General features: G+C 44.5%; 1 protein-coding gene across 1 annotated transcript; it reads right to left on the bottom strand.

The window, feature by feature from the left end:
* Positions 1 to 304: 304 nt before the first annotated feature.
* sbk1 (SH3 domain binding kinase 1) lies at positions 305 to 16463 on the bottom strand. The gene is made up of 9 exons (XM_078279972.1): positions 16374 to 16463; positions 16139 to 16288; positions 15951 to 16046; positions 14671 to 14750; positions 12022 to 12087; positions 6504 to 6620; positions 4200 to 4441; positions 3346 to 3548; positions 305 to 2835 (listed from the first exon to the last, which is right to left on the bottom strand). Exons 1-9 carry the CDS (start codon positions 16461 to 16463, stop codon positions 2008 to 2010), a joined length of 1872 nt encoding a protein of 623 aa, XP_078136098.1. The 3' UTR covers positions 305 to 2007.
* Positions 16464 to 16830: the final 367 nt, after the last annotated feature.

The raw sequence follows: 16830 nt of genomic DNA, 5'->3' as shown, positions 1-16830 counted from the left end.
ACTATAGCGACAGAGCTGATGGGCTGTCATGGGAGGAGTGGGGAAAAAAAGGAACGTGAAGACAAAAGACAAGCACACACACACACACACACACACACATACACCACACACACACACACACACACACACACACACACACACACACACACACACACACACACACACACACACACATACTGTCATAGACACGACACACCTGGGTGACATAACAGTAGTGCAATTCAAGCAAGAAAAATAACGGTAATGACACATTGCATTCACATTAAACATACTCTGCTTTTTAGAGGCTTTTTTAATTAGCAGTATCTCTTTGGAGGTTGAATCTGTAGCGGTGCACTGGTCAGGGTCGATTGTCAGCTCGCAGAACATCAATAGCTGACACAGAGGTCATCCCTCCAGATAATAAACACCTGGGATCTGCTATTCAACGGATATATTTGGATGAATTGCCAAAGAGAGTCAAGAGGATTAAATTAAAAGTGAGAACAAGGGGTGCAACAACATATTCTTTTGTGAAGATGTCAACCTGCAAAGCAGCCCCTCTGTAGCTTTAGCAGATTAAATGAAGCCAGGAAGAGCAATGATTTTACACAGGAAATGGATGTTGCTCATGATAAGGTTATGGTGACAGGAAAATGCAGAAATGATTGGCGTTTATTCACCAATTTGTCTGGGTCAGAAAACTGATAACTGGTTCAGTTCAGATAAAACCCAAATACAATAAAAGAAAAAAACAGCTGTTGCTACCATGTTATATGTTGTGACAGGCTCTTGATCATATTTCTATATATTTAATTTCTTGTGATATACTGTACATTTTGTCATACTTTGTTGCTACATACATTGCATTGCCCCGACAGTGACTGTAAAACCCTAAAACCCCTATCCCTGTCATAGAAAATTAGTACCGCTACATAGTTGAACTACCTGATAATACGGTGCACTCCTAGAAATATCAAATTATTTACAATATAAAGGCGTAGTTTTTTAACTAAGAGTTCTCCACCTTTACAAAATATCTTGTGCTTTAGCATTTGAAACACACACATCCAAACACACACAGCAGGTAGAAAATAAACAATAAAAAGACACTTCTTCTACTCTTCTTTGTTCACCACCCTTTTACCTCAGTAAATGCACAATCCCTGTATTCTACTTTGTCGCATTGGAAAGGAATCTCATTGACAGCAATTCAGAAGTGGCAGATGTGTGTTTCAGCCAGTCAATGGATTTTCATTAATAATAAAACAGGAAGTGACCCACTGAAGTGTCCTGAGGAGATACTTATCTCTGAGAATCTGTCTCTAAGTCTAGACAACGACATGATCATACAAACTGCTACATAAAGGTTTCCTTTTTTTTAAAATTATTTTTCTCTTTATAACACATTCTCTTGAAAAAGACTAATTTTATGCATTGGAAGTTGGCAAGAAGTCTGAGAAATGGCAGTCGAATGTTGCGTAGATTGCCCTCAGAACACCGGCCTCTGACTGAATGGCATCACCAGATCAGATAAAGTGTTGGTCTCCCCGGAGCTTATACTCTCAGATAAATTAACACTATTAAAGAGACATAACATAAACAGAAGTAAAGAGACATGGAGTGATGAGAGAGAAGAGAAAAGCCGTTTTTCTTATGGAGTATGTAATTATAGAATCATTAGCACCACCACAGTGTATGGGCAGAAAACACACATGTCTGGATGGCAGAATGAGCTGCTGAGAGGAGCAGCATCAGCGGACTCTTAAACGGCTTCTCAGCTTGGGAAATAGTCTTTGGTCACAAATCGAAACCTAAACGGCATGTGCCAGTGATAAGCTGTCCATGTGTGTACCGCTGATTGATGTTGTCCATTTGCACAGCTGGGGATGTGATCCTGAGCTTCTCTTTCATGGTTAAAGTAACTCTCTTTTTCCACCGGAGTCTCTGTGCTAGTCATTAACACCTCTTCATAGCTTGTTATTACTGTGAAAAGCCATTTAGTCTCCGCTGCTAACATTCACATGGTCACACACAGATTTCGATGGCAGTTGCCATCATCATCTGGCTTTTGTTCTTGTCTCGGCCTGGAGACTGGTGCTGTCCAGACTCCTCCCTGGGAGATAGTGGGTCGGACAGGACACTGCGTTTAAGTGGTGCCGGGCGCAGGCAGGATGTTCCTGGAGGGGTCGAGGGCTCGGGGTGTCTGTGGGAGGAACGTGATGAAGTGGCGGACGACGAGGAAGTGCAACTGCCAGTGCACACTCCCGAACTTGACCTCTCACCTCTCTTGGCTCGGCAAGATGCTCTGCGCCTGAGCTCGCTGACCAGCTCATACTTGACAAAGCAGAAGACGTCCTTGACTCCACAGCGTTTTTCCGGCTCAGCAGTGAGCAGCCTCTGAAACATGCGCAAGGCATCATCAGTGAAGCGGCGCCACTGAGACGGGTACGTCCCCACAGGACAACCTGCTTTCTGCCAGCGCCGAAACTCCTCATAGAAGGCGTCGGCCGGCAGCGCTGCCTCCCAGGGGAAATTGCCTGTCAGCATACAGAAGACCAGAACCCCGAACGCCCACACATCCAGACTGGTGGTCACAAGGAAACCCTCAGCACGGCTAGCACGGCACACCTCTGGCGCTGTATAGGGGATGGTGCCACTCACCCGTTTCACACGGCTTCCCACTCGTCGGGTCATACCAAAGTCAGCCAGTTTGATGCGTCGGCACTCGCGGTCAAATAGGAGCACATTCTCAGGTTTGACATCCCGATGCACCAGGTTTTTACTGTGCATAAAGTCCAGGGCCAAGCCCAGTTGTTGCATGCAGCGTTTGACCATTTCCTCTGGCAGACCCACCTGAAGAAGAGAGAGTGGAGGGAAGGAGAAAGTGTTGGAGAAAGGAAGGCAGATAAACAGAGAATATTTGAATTAATACAGTCTAATAGATACAGTACATTGTGTAGGAGGTGAGACTATGAGACGTGATACCAGAAAAGAGTTTTGTGGTGAAGGTTACAGTACAGTTAAAAAAGTAGGCGATAGTTATATTGAGTGGCAGAAGTACAGGGTGAAAAGTGATATGCTCCAAAAAGGAAAACTAAAACAAAAAAATCTCAGTTTTGGATCCGCTGCAAACATTTTTAATGAGTCTTTAGAAGAACCTTGAAGTCAAGCACTCACAGCACATCAACTGAAATAGCTCTAAAGCAAAGTGAGAGCTCTGCGCAGAGAGAAAACCTGGACGAAGATAAGGCTCCCATCCCAGGAGAGCTTGTTAAAACTACTGTGTCTGAACATGGCGGCTGATTGGAGCAGCTCTGGCTGAGTGAGGACTGTGATTGGTGGAAGGAAGCATGGTTGCTTTACCTGTGGTGGGATGATGTCGAAAAGGTCCCCAGCAGGGGCATATTCTTGTCCAAACACATAACTGTCCTCCGTCTCAAAGAGCACGTCCAGGACTTTGATAATGAAGGGGCTGCAGCCAAGTGAGCCTGTTAGACTGTACTCCCGCAGGAAACTCTTCAGCTTCGTCTTGTTCTTGGTAACAAACTTCAGTGCCATTTTGGTACCTAAAAAAACAAAAAGAAAAATCAAATCTAAACATGTTTGAGGTATGGTGTATCAAATAAGTACTGCCAACATTTACCTTTCCAAAACACTTCAAGTGTTATCCAAAGCTCCCAAAGTGAATTTGGAAGTGTTACCTGACACTCTAAGGGAGTGGAGAGATTTTCAACTACCCAACCCTGTTTTTGTAACATCTGCTACATTCATATATATAAACAACTACAGTGAATGAATATCACCTCCATTACACCCATACAACCAGCTTTTCATGATCACAGCTGCAGATATACAGAGGATTTTTAGCACGCACACAGCACTTAAAATCTCTGCTGCCTTCTCAGCCTCATTCTTCACTACTTTACAATTATACCGCTTTCAGGCTGAGTCAGTTAACCTTGATTTTCTTACAACCAAGGATTAAACAGTAGACCTAAAACAAATCCTTAAAGCACCACTATGTAACTTTTCCCGCTTCGGTCCCCCTACAGGTTGTCTCATTGGAACTATAGCTCGTGCTAAAAGTTACAGTGTTGCTTTAACAAACCCTTTAAGCTGCTGAAATTAGAGATGTTGGCACAATGTGGTGATCTGAACAATCTGCTTTCCAAAATGACATTTTTGTATTTATGCTTCATAGATAAAGGATAACTCACCCTGCGTCCGGTGTGCCACTAGGTCAACCTTGCCGTACGTGCCCTTCCCCAGCTCGCGGATGTGCTCATATTGTTTGGCTACATCTGCTGCCGACAGAGAAGTGATGGCCAGGGCCTGCATGTCCTCCACAGGCACCCCGCCACAGTAGCCCATCTTGGATGTAGGGGAGCCCCCGCCACTGCCCACCCGTCCCGGCCCAGATGGAGAAAGAGACAGGCTCGCCTTGACGCTGTGGGGCAGACTAAATGAAGAGAGAAAAAACACTGCTTAGGGTCAGGTTTTCTTATACTTTGAGGGTGGCAGGCAATATAAGAATGTGTTTATGACAGAAAACTCTTCAGTATATTTATATCTGTTGGCGCACATCCATATATTCTTGTCTGTACATTGTGTCCCAATGGGTGGTTACATCAGGAAGGCTTTAACAGACCTTCATTTCCATACAATCAATTCAGGAAAGGCATCAACAGGAAAGGTGCTTTCAGTTAATGTATTGGACTTCCTGCTGTCCCTCTAGATCACTCTGGCCAGATTTTAGATATGGCTGGTCTCAGACAGCACTTACTGGCAGACATATATGGGAAAATCAATATGGCCAGTTAGAAGGTCTAAAAAATGGAACAAATGGAGAGAGCTGACAGCTCCAAGTATATATATAAAAACCCGGTAAGGCATGCTACAGATCATCTGTGACCACTCAGATTTATTCATATATATTTTTCAAGAGTAGAAACAATCAGAGGTGCTTATTTCTTCCTGGAAAATACGTTTGGTGTGCACAGTGATAAGGTATGTAAATAGCTGAAGCTGAAAAAAAAAGTTATATATATATAAGTGCCAAGTTTGAAATAGGTCAAACTGATCCTAGAAAGGAAAATACAGCTGCTTTAATTTCAAGCTCAGATGGAGTCAGAAACACTAGATGTACCGATTGACAACAAATTAAAAATCAGGAATGAGTGACTGTGCAGGTGAGCTTATGTTACAGTGATTGAGCAAATGATAAAAGTATGTAACAAATGATTAGACCTTTTGAGGAAATGAAGTGGATAGCACTAATGATCTCACCCTTCTCTCTTCACCCCCCCACCCTTTTCTACACGCACAACCAAATGTAATCATCCAATCATGCACAGCACACACACACACACACACACACACACGCACACACACGCACACACACACACACACACACACACACACACACACACACACACACACACACACACATATACACACTAATAGGCATCAAATCAGCAAAAACAATTTTGCTGATGGCCTTTTTTCATCCATCATTCAAAGGCAACTGCTTCACTCTTTGTTCTCGTCTCCCTGCAGCCTTTTTCTCAGCACCACTGGTTTCAACGAGAGCTTCACAAATTTGTCTGAGTTGAATGATGATAAAAAAAAAAGCTGAATTCATTCACAGTAGTTAATATACAGTTGATGAAAACATAGCACAGGAGGTTTTGTTCTGAAGGTGTCGAGGTTCCTCAGTTATCTTGTGGGAAGAGAGTGCTAAATATAGCCAGCGAAAACTAAAATAGGATGCGACCATTTTGCAGCCTTGTGTTCTTGGCTCATCACTCTTTGTCGAAGAGAAAAAAAACAACACTGCAAATAGAAAGTGCCCTGTGTGCCCGTATGTTTCTCTGTAGATAACACTTGCTTCTTGATTTTATCATAAGAACTAAGATGCTTATATAAGAGATAAGATATTGTAGCCTACTCATTCTGAGCGTGCCCACTGTATAGCCTTCAGCAAGTCAACACAAAAGTTCATTATCCAGATCATTTTGTGGTCCAACATTTAAATAGGACAGACAGACAGACAGACAGACAGACAGACTGGAAGAACATTTCCTCTGACCGCCCACCCTGCATGGCCCCATAGCCTCTATCAGCAAGAACGAAGGAGAACGAAGGGAGCATTTGTTTACTGGCACTTCTTTCAGTCAGCTCTACGGGCAGAATGTGCAGCAGTCACGCATGGATCTTAATCACATTACTCAGCTCCAACAAAGACAAAAGCAACCCCCCCACCCAACAACGCAGGATGCTTTGCACTCATTTCCTTTGCAGAACTGGATTAGGAGGCCTGAAATGTGATGAGTGGTTGGGAGACGGTGCTCCCCGTAGCTGCAATGACTCTGTAAATATGAACCAGAAACTGCAGTGTAGTGTCCTGGAGGTGTGGGGATGAAGTTATGTGGTCTCTGGGAGATGATGTGTTTGTGAGTGTATGTGAGGGAGGGCAGGTAGGTCTGGTATAGCAGTCAGTGACAAGCCCTTTGTGATCCTACCTCTGAGAGGGAGCAGCTGAGCCTCCGCACGACTCAGCATTCGTGCTCGACCACAGCCACACATGCCCCACTGATCTTCCATGCTGCCCTCTGTTCCTCTCCTGTACTCTCAGGCGGCTAAAGACAAGGTAACAGCAACACCCTCCACATGCAGATGAAGATGTGGCTTGCGGCACATTTTAATGTGTGTGGGTTTTGAGCCAGTCCCACTCATTGTCAATCATCTGTGAGCCTTTTTGCCTTTTTTTCCTTTTATTGTTATTGTCAGTGTTGTTCAGGTAAGACCTTGTAACTTCAATATTTGGTATTTTCATGTTCTAATTGTGATGAAAAATCCTCTGACATTTGAGTGTATGAAAATCTCAATGAATAAGCATTAAAAAATTAAAACAATTGGACAATTTTCGAATTCCTGAAAAGTTGAGATCGAAGGTTTTCAACAATCTGTTTTCCAGCCACTAATTTTCCCTCAAATACAGATTTGGCAATCTCGTTCCTTTTTGCAATTACTCAAACAGAGCTGAGTGTATTCGCAGAGTAACCCTCTTAAAAACCTGGTTGTTTCCAGAAAAAGGCTAAACATCCTGTTTCACGTTCTAATAACCACAGTGTCTGGAAACCTGTTGTGGCTGACTCCACGTGAGGAGGACTGAAGCAGTTGACCTTTTTTTCTATAAACACCTAGCTGGAGTTGAGAACAGAGAGTTATCCTGTGATGCCGTTGACAACTGTCTCCTAACAGCCTCAGTGTGTGACTGGTGTGTTCCTAGTCTCTGAACTCTGAGAGTTACACTTGAGGGTTTACGTCTTACTGTTGACTTCAGGTGGAACAGGTTTCAACTGTTTTGAGAGAAAAGCTTTTTTTTCCCCCATGCTCGCTAGCATGGCTCTAGGGATGGCAATTTTGCTATGCCGCTTGGTCGATCTGTCCACCACTTTGGTCCAGGCTATATCTCAACAACTATTGGATGAAAATATTGGGCTTTTGGAAACCATTAGAAATTGTGTGCAGAAATGTATGATCTCCAGAGGATTAATAATTAATTAATTAATTATAATTAATCCTATACGGACTTTGGTCATCCCCTGACTTTTCCTCCAGCACCAACAAGTTCACATTTGTGGTTTTGAGTGAAAATGCCCCAACAACTATTGGATGGATTACCATGAAATACTGTATGGCACACACATTCATGTTCCCATGTTTTCACTATGAACTGTAATAACTGTGGTGATCCTAAAGGTCCTATATTGTAAAAAGTCAGATTTTCATGTATTCTTTGATTAAGAAGCAGATCAAGGTGCTATATAAATACTGTGGAAGTATCAAAACACTTACATCTACTGAGAAATGCACACAACCAGTGTTCAGAAACAGTTCCTTTAAACGAGCCGTCAGGCCTTCTGTATGGTTGTGATGTCACAACCATACTATCTATAGAAAATTCCACTACAGTGCCGCTACAGTCATTCCCCGGGTGCGATGACGGTGCAGACGAGAGCGCAGACGCGGAAACAATCAGAGCACACTGGGTTTTTTTGGGAGGGGGGCTTAAAGAGACAGGCGCAAAAACAAAACCCAAAATACAAGTATGAACCTGAAAATTAGCATAATTTGGGGTCTTTAACCTTTCAGCTAGCACCATTATTGGGTCAAATTTGTTTTATACTTTATATTTATATTTATACTTAAAACTATCTTCATTCCCATCTGCTTCGGCTGTACTTTGTGATTAGTGCTAGTAAGCAAGTGCTAGCATGCTAACATACAAAACTAAGATGGTGAACATGGTAAACATCATTCCTGATAAACCAATGTGTTAGCATTGTATTATGAGCATATTAGCATATGATGGAGACACATGGAGAGGCGTGATTGGGAGGAACGGCCTCCCTGATCTAAACCAGAGTGGTTGTTTGTTGTTGGACTTCTGTGCTAGTCATGGATTGTCTATAACGAACACCATGTTCGAACATAGGGATGCTCATAAGTGTACTTGGTACCAGAGCACCCTAGGCCAAAGGTCAATGATCGATTTTATAATCGTTTCATCTGATCTGAGGCTGTATGTTTTGGACACTCGGGTGAAGAGAGGGGCGGAGCTGTCAACCGATCACCATCTGGTGGTGAGTTGGGTCAGGGGGTGGGGGAAGACTCTGGACAGACCTGGTAAGCCCAAACGGGTAGTGAGGGTAAATTGGGAACGTCTGGAGGAGGCCCCTGTCCGACAGACTTTCAACTCACACCTCCGGCGGAGCTTTTCGTGCATCCCTGTGGAGGCTGGGGGCATTGAACCCGAGTGGACAATGTTCAAAGTTTCCATTACTGAAGCTGCGGTGAGGAGCTGTGGTCTTAGGGTCTTAGGTGCCTCAAGGGGCGGTAACCCACGAACACCGTGGTGGACACCGGTGGTCAGGGAAGCCGTCCGACTGAAGAAGGAGTCTTTCCGGGATATGTTATCCCAGACGACTCCGGAGGCAGTTGCAAGGTACCGAAGGGCCCGAAGGGCTGCAGCCTCTGCCGTGAAAGAGGCAAAGCAGCGTGTGTGGGAGAAGTTTGGAGAAGACATGGAGAAGGACTATCGGTCGGCACCAAGGTGCTTCTGGAAAACCGTTCGCCACCTCAGGAGGGGGAAGCGGCGAACCATCCAAGCTGTGTACAGTAAGGATGGGACGCTGTTGACCTCAACTGAGGAGGTAATAGGGCGGTGGAAGGAGCACTTTGAGGAACTCCTAAATCCGACTAATACACCCTCTATGGTAGAGGCAGAGCTGGAGGATGAGGGGGGATTGGCATCAATTTCCCTGGTGGAGGTTCTGAGGTAGTTAAACAACTCCACAGTGGCAAAGCCCCAGGAATTGATGAGATCCGTTCAGAAATGCTTAAAGCTCTGGGTGTGGAGGGGTTGTCTTGGTTGACACGCCTCTTCAACATTGCGTGGAAGTCTGGGACGGTGCCTAAGGAGTGGCAGACCGGGGTGGTGGTTCCCCTTTTTAAAAAGGGTGACCAGAGGGTGTGTGCCAATTACAGGGGTATCACACTTCTCAGCCTCCCCGGTAAAGTCTACTCCAAGGTGCTGGAAAGGAGGGTTCGGTCGATAGTCGAATCTCAGGTTGAAGAGGAACAATGCGGATTCCGTCCTGGTCTTGGAACAACGGACCAGATCTTTACTCTCGCAAGGATCCTGGAGGGAGCCTGGGAGTGTGCCCAACCAGTCTACATGTGTTTTGTGGATCTGGAGAAGGCGTATGACCGGGTGCCCCGGGAGATACTGTGGGAGGTGCTGCGGGAGTACGGGGTGAGGGGGTCCCTTCTCAGCGCCATCCAATCTCTGTACGACCAAAGCGAGAGCTGTGTCCGGGTTCTCGGCAGTAAGTCGGACTCGTTTCAGGTGAGAGTTGGCCTCCGCCAGGGCTGTGCTTTGTCACCAATCCTGTTTGTAGTATTTATGGACAGGATATCGAGGCGTAGTCGGGGTGGAGAGGGGTTGCAGTTCGGTGGGCTGGGGATCTCATCGCTGCTTTTTGCAGATGATGTGGTCCTGATAGCATCATCGGCCTGTGACCTTCAGCACTCACTGGATCGGTTCGCAGCCAAGTGTGAAGCGGCTGGGATGAGGACCAGCACCTCTAAATCGGAGGCCATGGTTCTCAGCAGGAAACCGATGGAGTGCCTTCTCCAGGTAGGGAATGAGTCCTTACCCCAAGTGAAGGAGTTCAAGTACCTTGGGGTCTTGTTCGCGAGTGAGGGGACAATGGCGCGGAGATTGGTCGGAGAATCGGCACAGCAGGTGCGGTATTACATTCAATTTATCGCACCGTTGTGACGAAAAGAGAGCTGAGCCAGAAGGCAAAGCTCTCAATCTACCGGTCAGTTTTTGTTCCTACCCTCACCTATGGTCATGAAGGCTGGGTCATGACCGAAAGAACAAAATCCAGGGTACAAGCGGCCGAAATGGGTTTCCTCAGGAGGGTAGCTGGCATCTCCCTTAGAGATAGGGTGAGAAGCTCAGTTATCCGTGAGGAGCTCGGAGTAGAGCCGCTGCTCCTTTGCGTCGAAAGGAGCCAGTTGAGGTGGTTCGGGCATCTGGTAAGGATGCCCCCTGGGCGCCTCCCTAGGGAGACCCAGGACTAGGTGGAGGGATTATATCTCTAACCTGGCCTGGGAACGCCTCGGGATCCCCCAGTCGGAGCTGGTTAATGTGGCCCGGGAAAGGGAAGTTTGGGGTCCCCTGCTGGAGCTGCTACCCCCGCGACCCGAACCCGGATAAGCGGATGAAGATGGATGGATGGATGGCATATTAGCATGCTCAGATTAGCATTTAGCTCATTTAGCTCAAAGTACCGCTGTATAGACTCACTATATTATATAAAAACAGGGCTATTTGTTCTCCAAAGACTAACTGTAGTAACGTTAACAATTCATTAACAGGAAACAGAGCCTGCAGATGGACAAATATCTGTAGTATTGCACACGACTCTCATCGGAGACAATAATTGCGTATTCATTGAGTTATTCTGGTGTAAACTATGCAAGTGATACAATTGCAATGAACTGTGACATGACATTGATTAGCACAAAAAGACTTTATAGGTGATAGGTTAAACATGAATACAGACTCACGTATAGGAGATGCAATGTACTTGTGAAAAAAGATGAAAATGTATGCAATGGCGTTGACGTTGCATCTTCATCTCTAACATATGTATTTATGTACACATGTCATCAGCTTTACACACAGAGTGTGTCCTTTCTAGTCCAGCCTTCCTACCTCCTCTATTCTTTCTCTCTTGTCTGTTCCAGAAAATGTAAACGAGGGATTAATGAAAGAAAGAAATAGATTGCAGAAACTGCCGCACGTCGCTACCTCTCTCCATTACTAATGGACTAGTTGCTTTGCTCTCGGCAGAAGAGTCATTATGGGTGAAGACTGATCTCCTGTGTCCAATTTACTGTCAAAATGCCCAACATGCCTTGCCTCTGGGTCAAAGTGAAAACGTGAAATACGATGTGACTGATGTGGTTTCTCTCACTGACTGAGAGAAAACAACTGCACGCATAGACTCACGTACAGATGTATTTATCTGTCTGTCCCTCTTCTTGTTGTCTCAGTGTGAGAATAAAAACAAATGACTGTGATCCGAAACAATCTGTCATTTAATCAAAAAAACAAATGCGCTTCCTCGTGATGGCCAGTTGCAGTCAGAACACTGTTACTTACTCAGGCATAAAAAAAAAAACTGAATCACCTTCCTTACACAGAACATCAGTGTCTGTGTTTCGTGCTTCTGTCAACACACGGCTGAAGAAACCTCCCGCTGTGCTGTGATAGGTGAACCAGTGACCTGAGCCACGGGCACTCACTTTGACAAATCACCCCCTCTCAGATTTGCCTAGCTCGCCATGTGGAGGATCCCTGCTGGGGCTGAATGCAACCCGTCCCTGACCTGTCTCACCTCTACTCTCCTTCCCATCATCCCTCTCTCTATCTTTCTCATTACTGTATGCCACACATACCATGGAGCTACTGCCTGCTGGCGGAAATGCTGGCGGCCACTGGCCTCTTGCTGGGATGACCTAAAACTGGGAAGGGATAACCCAAGGGATACAAACAATGACTACGAGTGGAAACTACCTATGGGAGGTGAAGGACACTTGGCTCTAGTAATGGGCGGTGACCACAAACGACCATCAAAGAAAAAATGGGCACAATGATAAACCAACAACAAAATCATCCCACTGCAGATTAAATACATATTGTAGTTTGGGATTAAGGTTTTGGGATTAGAAACTGTAACACCTGAATTGAAATGCCATCATAAGCAATGTCATCATCCGACTCATTGTAATCATGACCTGCACAAAAATCATTCCACAGTTAAATATCTCTGCAATAAGATACCCAGGGAACACACTGTACCTAACCCCCACTCTCTCACAGTCCAGTAGCCTCAAATTCCAATGTGACAAGAGAGGGGGGGAGAGAGAGAGCAGGATTGGGGAAATCCAGTGAGTCTGAATTGAAGCAGCCCCCCCCTTTGTACCACATGCTGTAGACTGCGTGCGTCCCTTTGATGTCAAATACATGGGGAAATGTGACTCTATTATGAGCTCAGAAAATGGGGTCTAAAAGGGGGTGTGGCTAAATGATGTGAGAGCATCGCTAAGGAGGACACTGCTCCTTTTTTTCAGACCATTTTGCCCTCCAATTCTAGGCAAACTAACAGAATATGGTAATTTGTAATCCTGCTCATGTATAATAGCCTCTAATCAAAACAAATCAACTAATGGTGATTGCTGAGGCTGCAAATTACATCTCTCTCTCTCTCTCTCTCTCTCTCTCTCTCTCTCTCTCTATTAAATTCTAATTCAACAGTACATTAATTATATTAGATATTAGTCATTGCTGCAAAAGCAAGTATAGGACACAAGACAAGATACAAGAAAATGTAAAACAAGAACATACTGTACATAAATCAAACACTGATTAACCAAACGCTAAAATGATTGTTAATAACTAGCATAGGCCAAATGAAAAATATAAATAAAAACAATTATATTCGTACCACAGACACACACACACACACACACACACACACACACATACATGTACACAGTATGAACGTTGATTGACAGGGGGCATCATTACACTGTTGTCTCACTAACATAATGGCAGGTTAGGATGTAATGCGTAGATATTATGTGATGTCTTGTTTCTTTATTTCCACCCAGTAAGAGAGAACAAGAGAGTAAAAAAATGTCCTCTATATGTCCTAATTGACTGTTTGTATCCTTTTTCTTCTGTTCAGAATTTCCTTTTATTAAACTGATTACAATGTCAGTAGGATGTTGTTTTACTGGAACACCATTTTGCCAGTATTCATTGTAAAACTGTGCATTATATTTGCATTTCTTTGAGTTATGTGGGTTAAACTGGTGTGTATATGCCAGCTATTGGATAGGTCATTGTCTGGGATCTGCTGTTTCCATATAAAGATTGCAGTCCTTTTATTTGTTGGCAGATCCTGCCTTCCTGATTATGCCTTCCTAGTTCTGCAGGCCATGTTTGGGACGTTTCTATCAACTCCCATGATGTTTTTGCTTATGTAATTCGTGGTGGAGAATTTGAAGGAAGTGGGCTTAAGTAGACTCAGTTAAGATCCCAAGCTTACATGCATGTGTCTGCTCTTTAAATTGTGTTTGTTTTTGGATTACTTATGTCAAAAGAGCAGCATTTCCTACCATTGTCATGCATATTAAATGCAATCATTAATCCAGGTGGAACTGAATGCTTAGTATAATTGCTGATGTTTAAACTGTTTCTGTCTGTCAAAGGTTTTAACAGTGTTTGAGACAATACTACACATACCTGCTCTAGGTAGAGCAACTTTGACACTGAATTTTATTTGAAATTTTGGGATGAACTACTCCGTTAAAAGCCTTAGTCATCACTGCTGCTTCTTTCAGACAAAAGCAAATCTGCGTGTATTAGCTGCTGTTGCCTTTCATTTACAGTCCATTATACCACCAGCCTCCAGGCTTTGCTTTTACAGGGTCTGTTCTATTAAGTCAGCTGCTCATTTAAATGCATTAGATGGCATAAGATAGATAAGATAAATGAATAACGATGAGATATCACCTGTCTGTCCTGGACCAAATATAAAAGGGCGTTTAAAAGTGCATCCCCCCCCCCCTCGGATGCCCTCGTATCCATCCAGCACAGACCAAATCACAAAAGCAGAGTGGGAATCAAATAGGTAGAGATTGGGGTGAACATAGAAATGAAGTCGTAGCTCCACCATCAGAGTTAATCATAGCCTATGGTAAATAAAGCTGCATGCTGTTATGCTGACATAGATGCTTTATTATAAGCGAATTTATTATTCATATATGAATATTGTCCAGGGGAGTTCAGACAACACAAAGTTAGGCCTACTCACATCATCAGAAATAGCCTACTTATGAAAACAATTAAAATCCAAGTTCTTTAAAATAAAAAATAAAAACTGAACATGAAAAAAGAAATCAAAACCCAAGCATGATACACATTTCCCAATCTTCATTTCTGGCTCTCTGCGTTTCTTTCTTTGCAGATTGAAACATCATCTAGACTGAACCTGTTCCATGCACCCCAGGGTGCATCTAGGTGTTAGGCTACTCGCTCACCTGCTGGCGACCTGTCTCTCTCCTCCATGGTCCTGCATCCGCTCGGCGAGCAGAGCTGCTGCGCTCTGATCCGCTGGGCTCTGCAGGAAACCGATGGATGGATCTCCTCGTTTGAAGGAAGTTATCGATCAGTTTCTAATGATAAAAAAAAAACCAAACAGGTCCCTTAAAAACATCAGAACCTTGCAGTTTCAGAGCTGACAAAGCTCGGATGAGATCTCGTCGTTGTGCTTTGCCTGCTGCTGCCCACCCAGGAAGATTTCTGCCCTGTTTTCTGGAGATGCTCTTCAGTTTGTGACTTTCTTCGGAGGCGGATTAAATCAAATCATCATCTGATGCTGGAGGCTGAGATGAGGACACAGGCTGGGATCCCTCCTCTGAGCGCCCACCATGTCAACCTGCCAAGCAGCGGGAGGAGGGTGCGTGTTTATCTGTCGCTCCTCCAGTGGTCCGCATGACCCAGTTCAGCACCACACACACAGAGGCGAACTCATTCACTCTCATCCACGCAGGGGGCTCAGCAAACCTGTGCTCTCTGCAGCATGCATGGACCAATCCACATGTGCCCGCTCTCTCCAAACTCAGCTCTGCGTCTTGCTCTCACTGTCTGCCGGTCAGTCTGCTTTGACCGTCGGTCCGGAGGGACTCTGGGTTTCAGGGGGGGGGGGGGGGGGGGTCTCAGATCTTGCTCCTCTGCTGCTCCTACCAGTCAGCTCCCTCGTTGTTCACCGTCTCCACCCTCTGGCAAAATAATAATACGCTCACGTGTAACGGGTCCTAGCGCCTGAACGTTCCCATCCCATCCAACCATCCACCCTCAATGCGCCCGTGTGCTTCTACTTTTGATTCATGCTTTGAAGGAACAAGCTGCTCCACTCTTGCATAATTCAACAGCTTATGGCCTCAAGTTCTTCACGCGGTGACATTGCCAACTGTCCTTAGGTAAGAACGAGACAAGACTTTCAATTAATTCAGTGCCCTGGCAGCTCCCCTTTACTGTACATGTTTAACAACAGGCTTCCTGCCAGACATGTTTGCCAAGCAGAACAGATTGGACTGGGAAAACAGCATCGACATAATAGGGATAACCTTAATGATTCATCATCAAAGACCACTGATCAGATGGGTTTATGACTGGTGCTCATGAAGATCCTTGTTTTGGTGTAATTTCTACCATCTCCAGCGCACCTCAGACACTCAAATGCCAGTCACATAATACATTTATAGAAGCAATTTCTTTTTATTGCTATAATGTATTGACTTTATTTTCCTGCATGTACTTTTTCTGCTTTCTCTGTTCTCCCAGAAGAGATGCAGGTCAGACTCAGGCTGAGACTGTAAGAGGGGAAGATAAACTGTTTCATGCAGTCCAGGATCTGGAAGAGAGGAAGAATGAGGCCTCGAAAAAAAAAAAATTTAATTACAGGGGAATATGATACTCCTGTTTCCTGAAACAAAATAATTTGACCCAGGTGGGTTTTTTTATTTTTTGTCCTTGATGGGGATGTGGGTAGATATTGGATAGCTGCTTCTTCAGCATCTCTTTGAGACATTCAGGTTTCTCATACAGAGTTATTAGGCCAACAGGCAGCGAGGCGAAGAGTTTCCTCTGGGTCATCTTGGGAACAGAGGCGTTGTAAATCACAGGGAAGGTCAAGCACCGTGAGCTGATGACAGCAGAGAGCACCGATGGTCAAGCACACCGGGGGACACACACCTCTGAGCTGTGAACAAATAGAGCAGGGCTGCTCCTCCCTCTCCTCCTCGAATCCCTTTTCAGTCACCAGACTCATGTCCTAGTTTTTACTTTTTATGTGTCACCTCAAGTTTTCCACATTTTGTTGCAAAGGGGTGGCCTTGTTTTTCCCCTGTTCTCAAATGTATCTTCATGCAGAGTTAACTCTTTGTCCTAGCTGCCCTACAAAGTGCTGTGTCATAGTGGAAGGACATTTACACAGGGCCTCAAGCTGAAAGTGGTCTCTTAAAGTTGGGGATTTATATGCCTTTTGAAGACCACAATTAGATTCAACCTTTATTTCACCCTGGTCTGTTTTTTAATTTTTTGTATTATTTTATTTTTTTTTTTTTTACAGTTTACAACCATGAAAGTATGCCAGGGCACACCACAAATGTGTCTAAGAGTATTTGAGTTATGTTTGT

The sequence above is a fragment of the Sander vitreus genome, chromosome 21, assembly GCF_031162955.1.
Source record: "Sander vitreus isolate 19-12246 chromosome 21, sanVit1, whole genome shotgun sequence".
NCBI lineage: Eukaryota > Metazoa > Chordata > Actinopteri > Perciformes > Percidae > Sander > Sander vitreus.
The sequence above is the reverse complement of the archived record's forward strand: the minus strand, read 5'-3'. Positions and strand labels throughout refer to the sequence as shown.

Excerpts from the sequence above, each read along its gene's own strand:
- sbk1 (XM_078279972.1), bottom strand. The coding sequence starts at position 16,463 with ATGAGTCTGGTGACTGAAAAGGGATTCGAGGAGGAGAGGGAGGAGCAG. Across the intron at positions 16,289-16,373 it reads TCAGAGGTGTGTGTCCCCCG|ATGACCCAGAGGAAACTCTT; the intron begins GTGTGCTTGACC and ends TCTGTTCCCAAG. Across the intron at positions 14,751-15,950 it reads GAACAGAGAAAGCAGAAAAA|AGCCCAGCGGATCAGAGCGC; the intron begins GTACATGCAGGA and ends GGTTTCCTGCAG.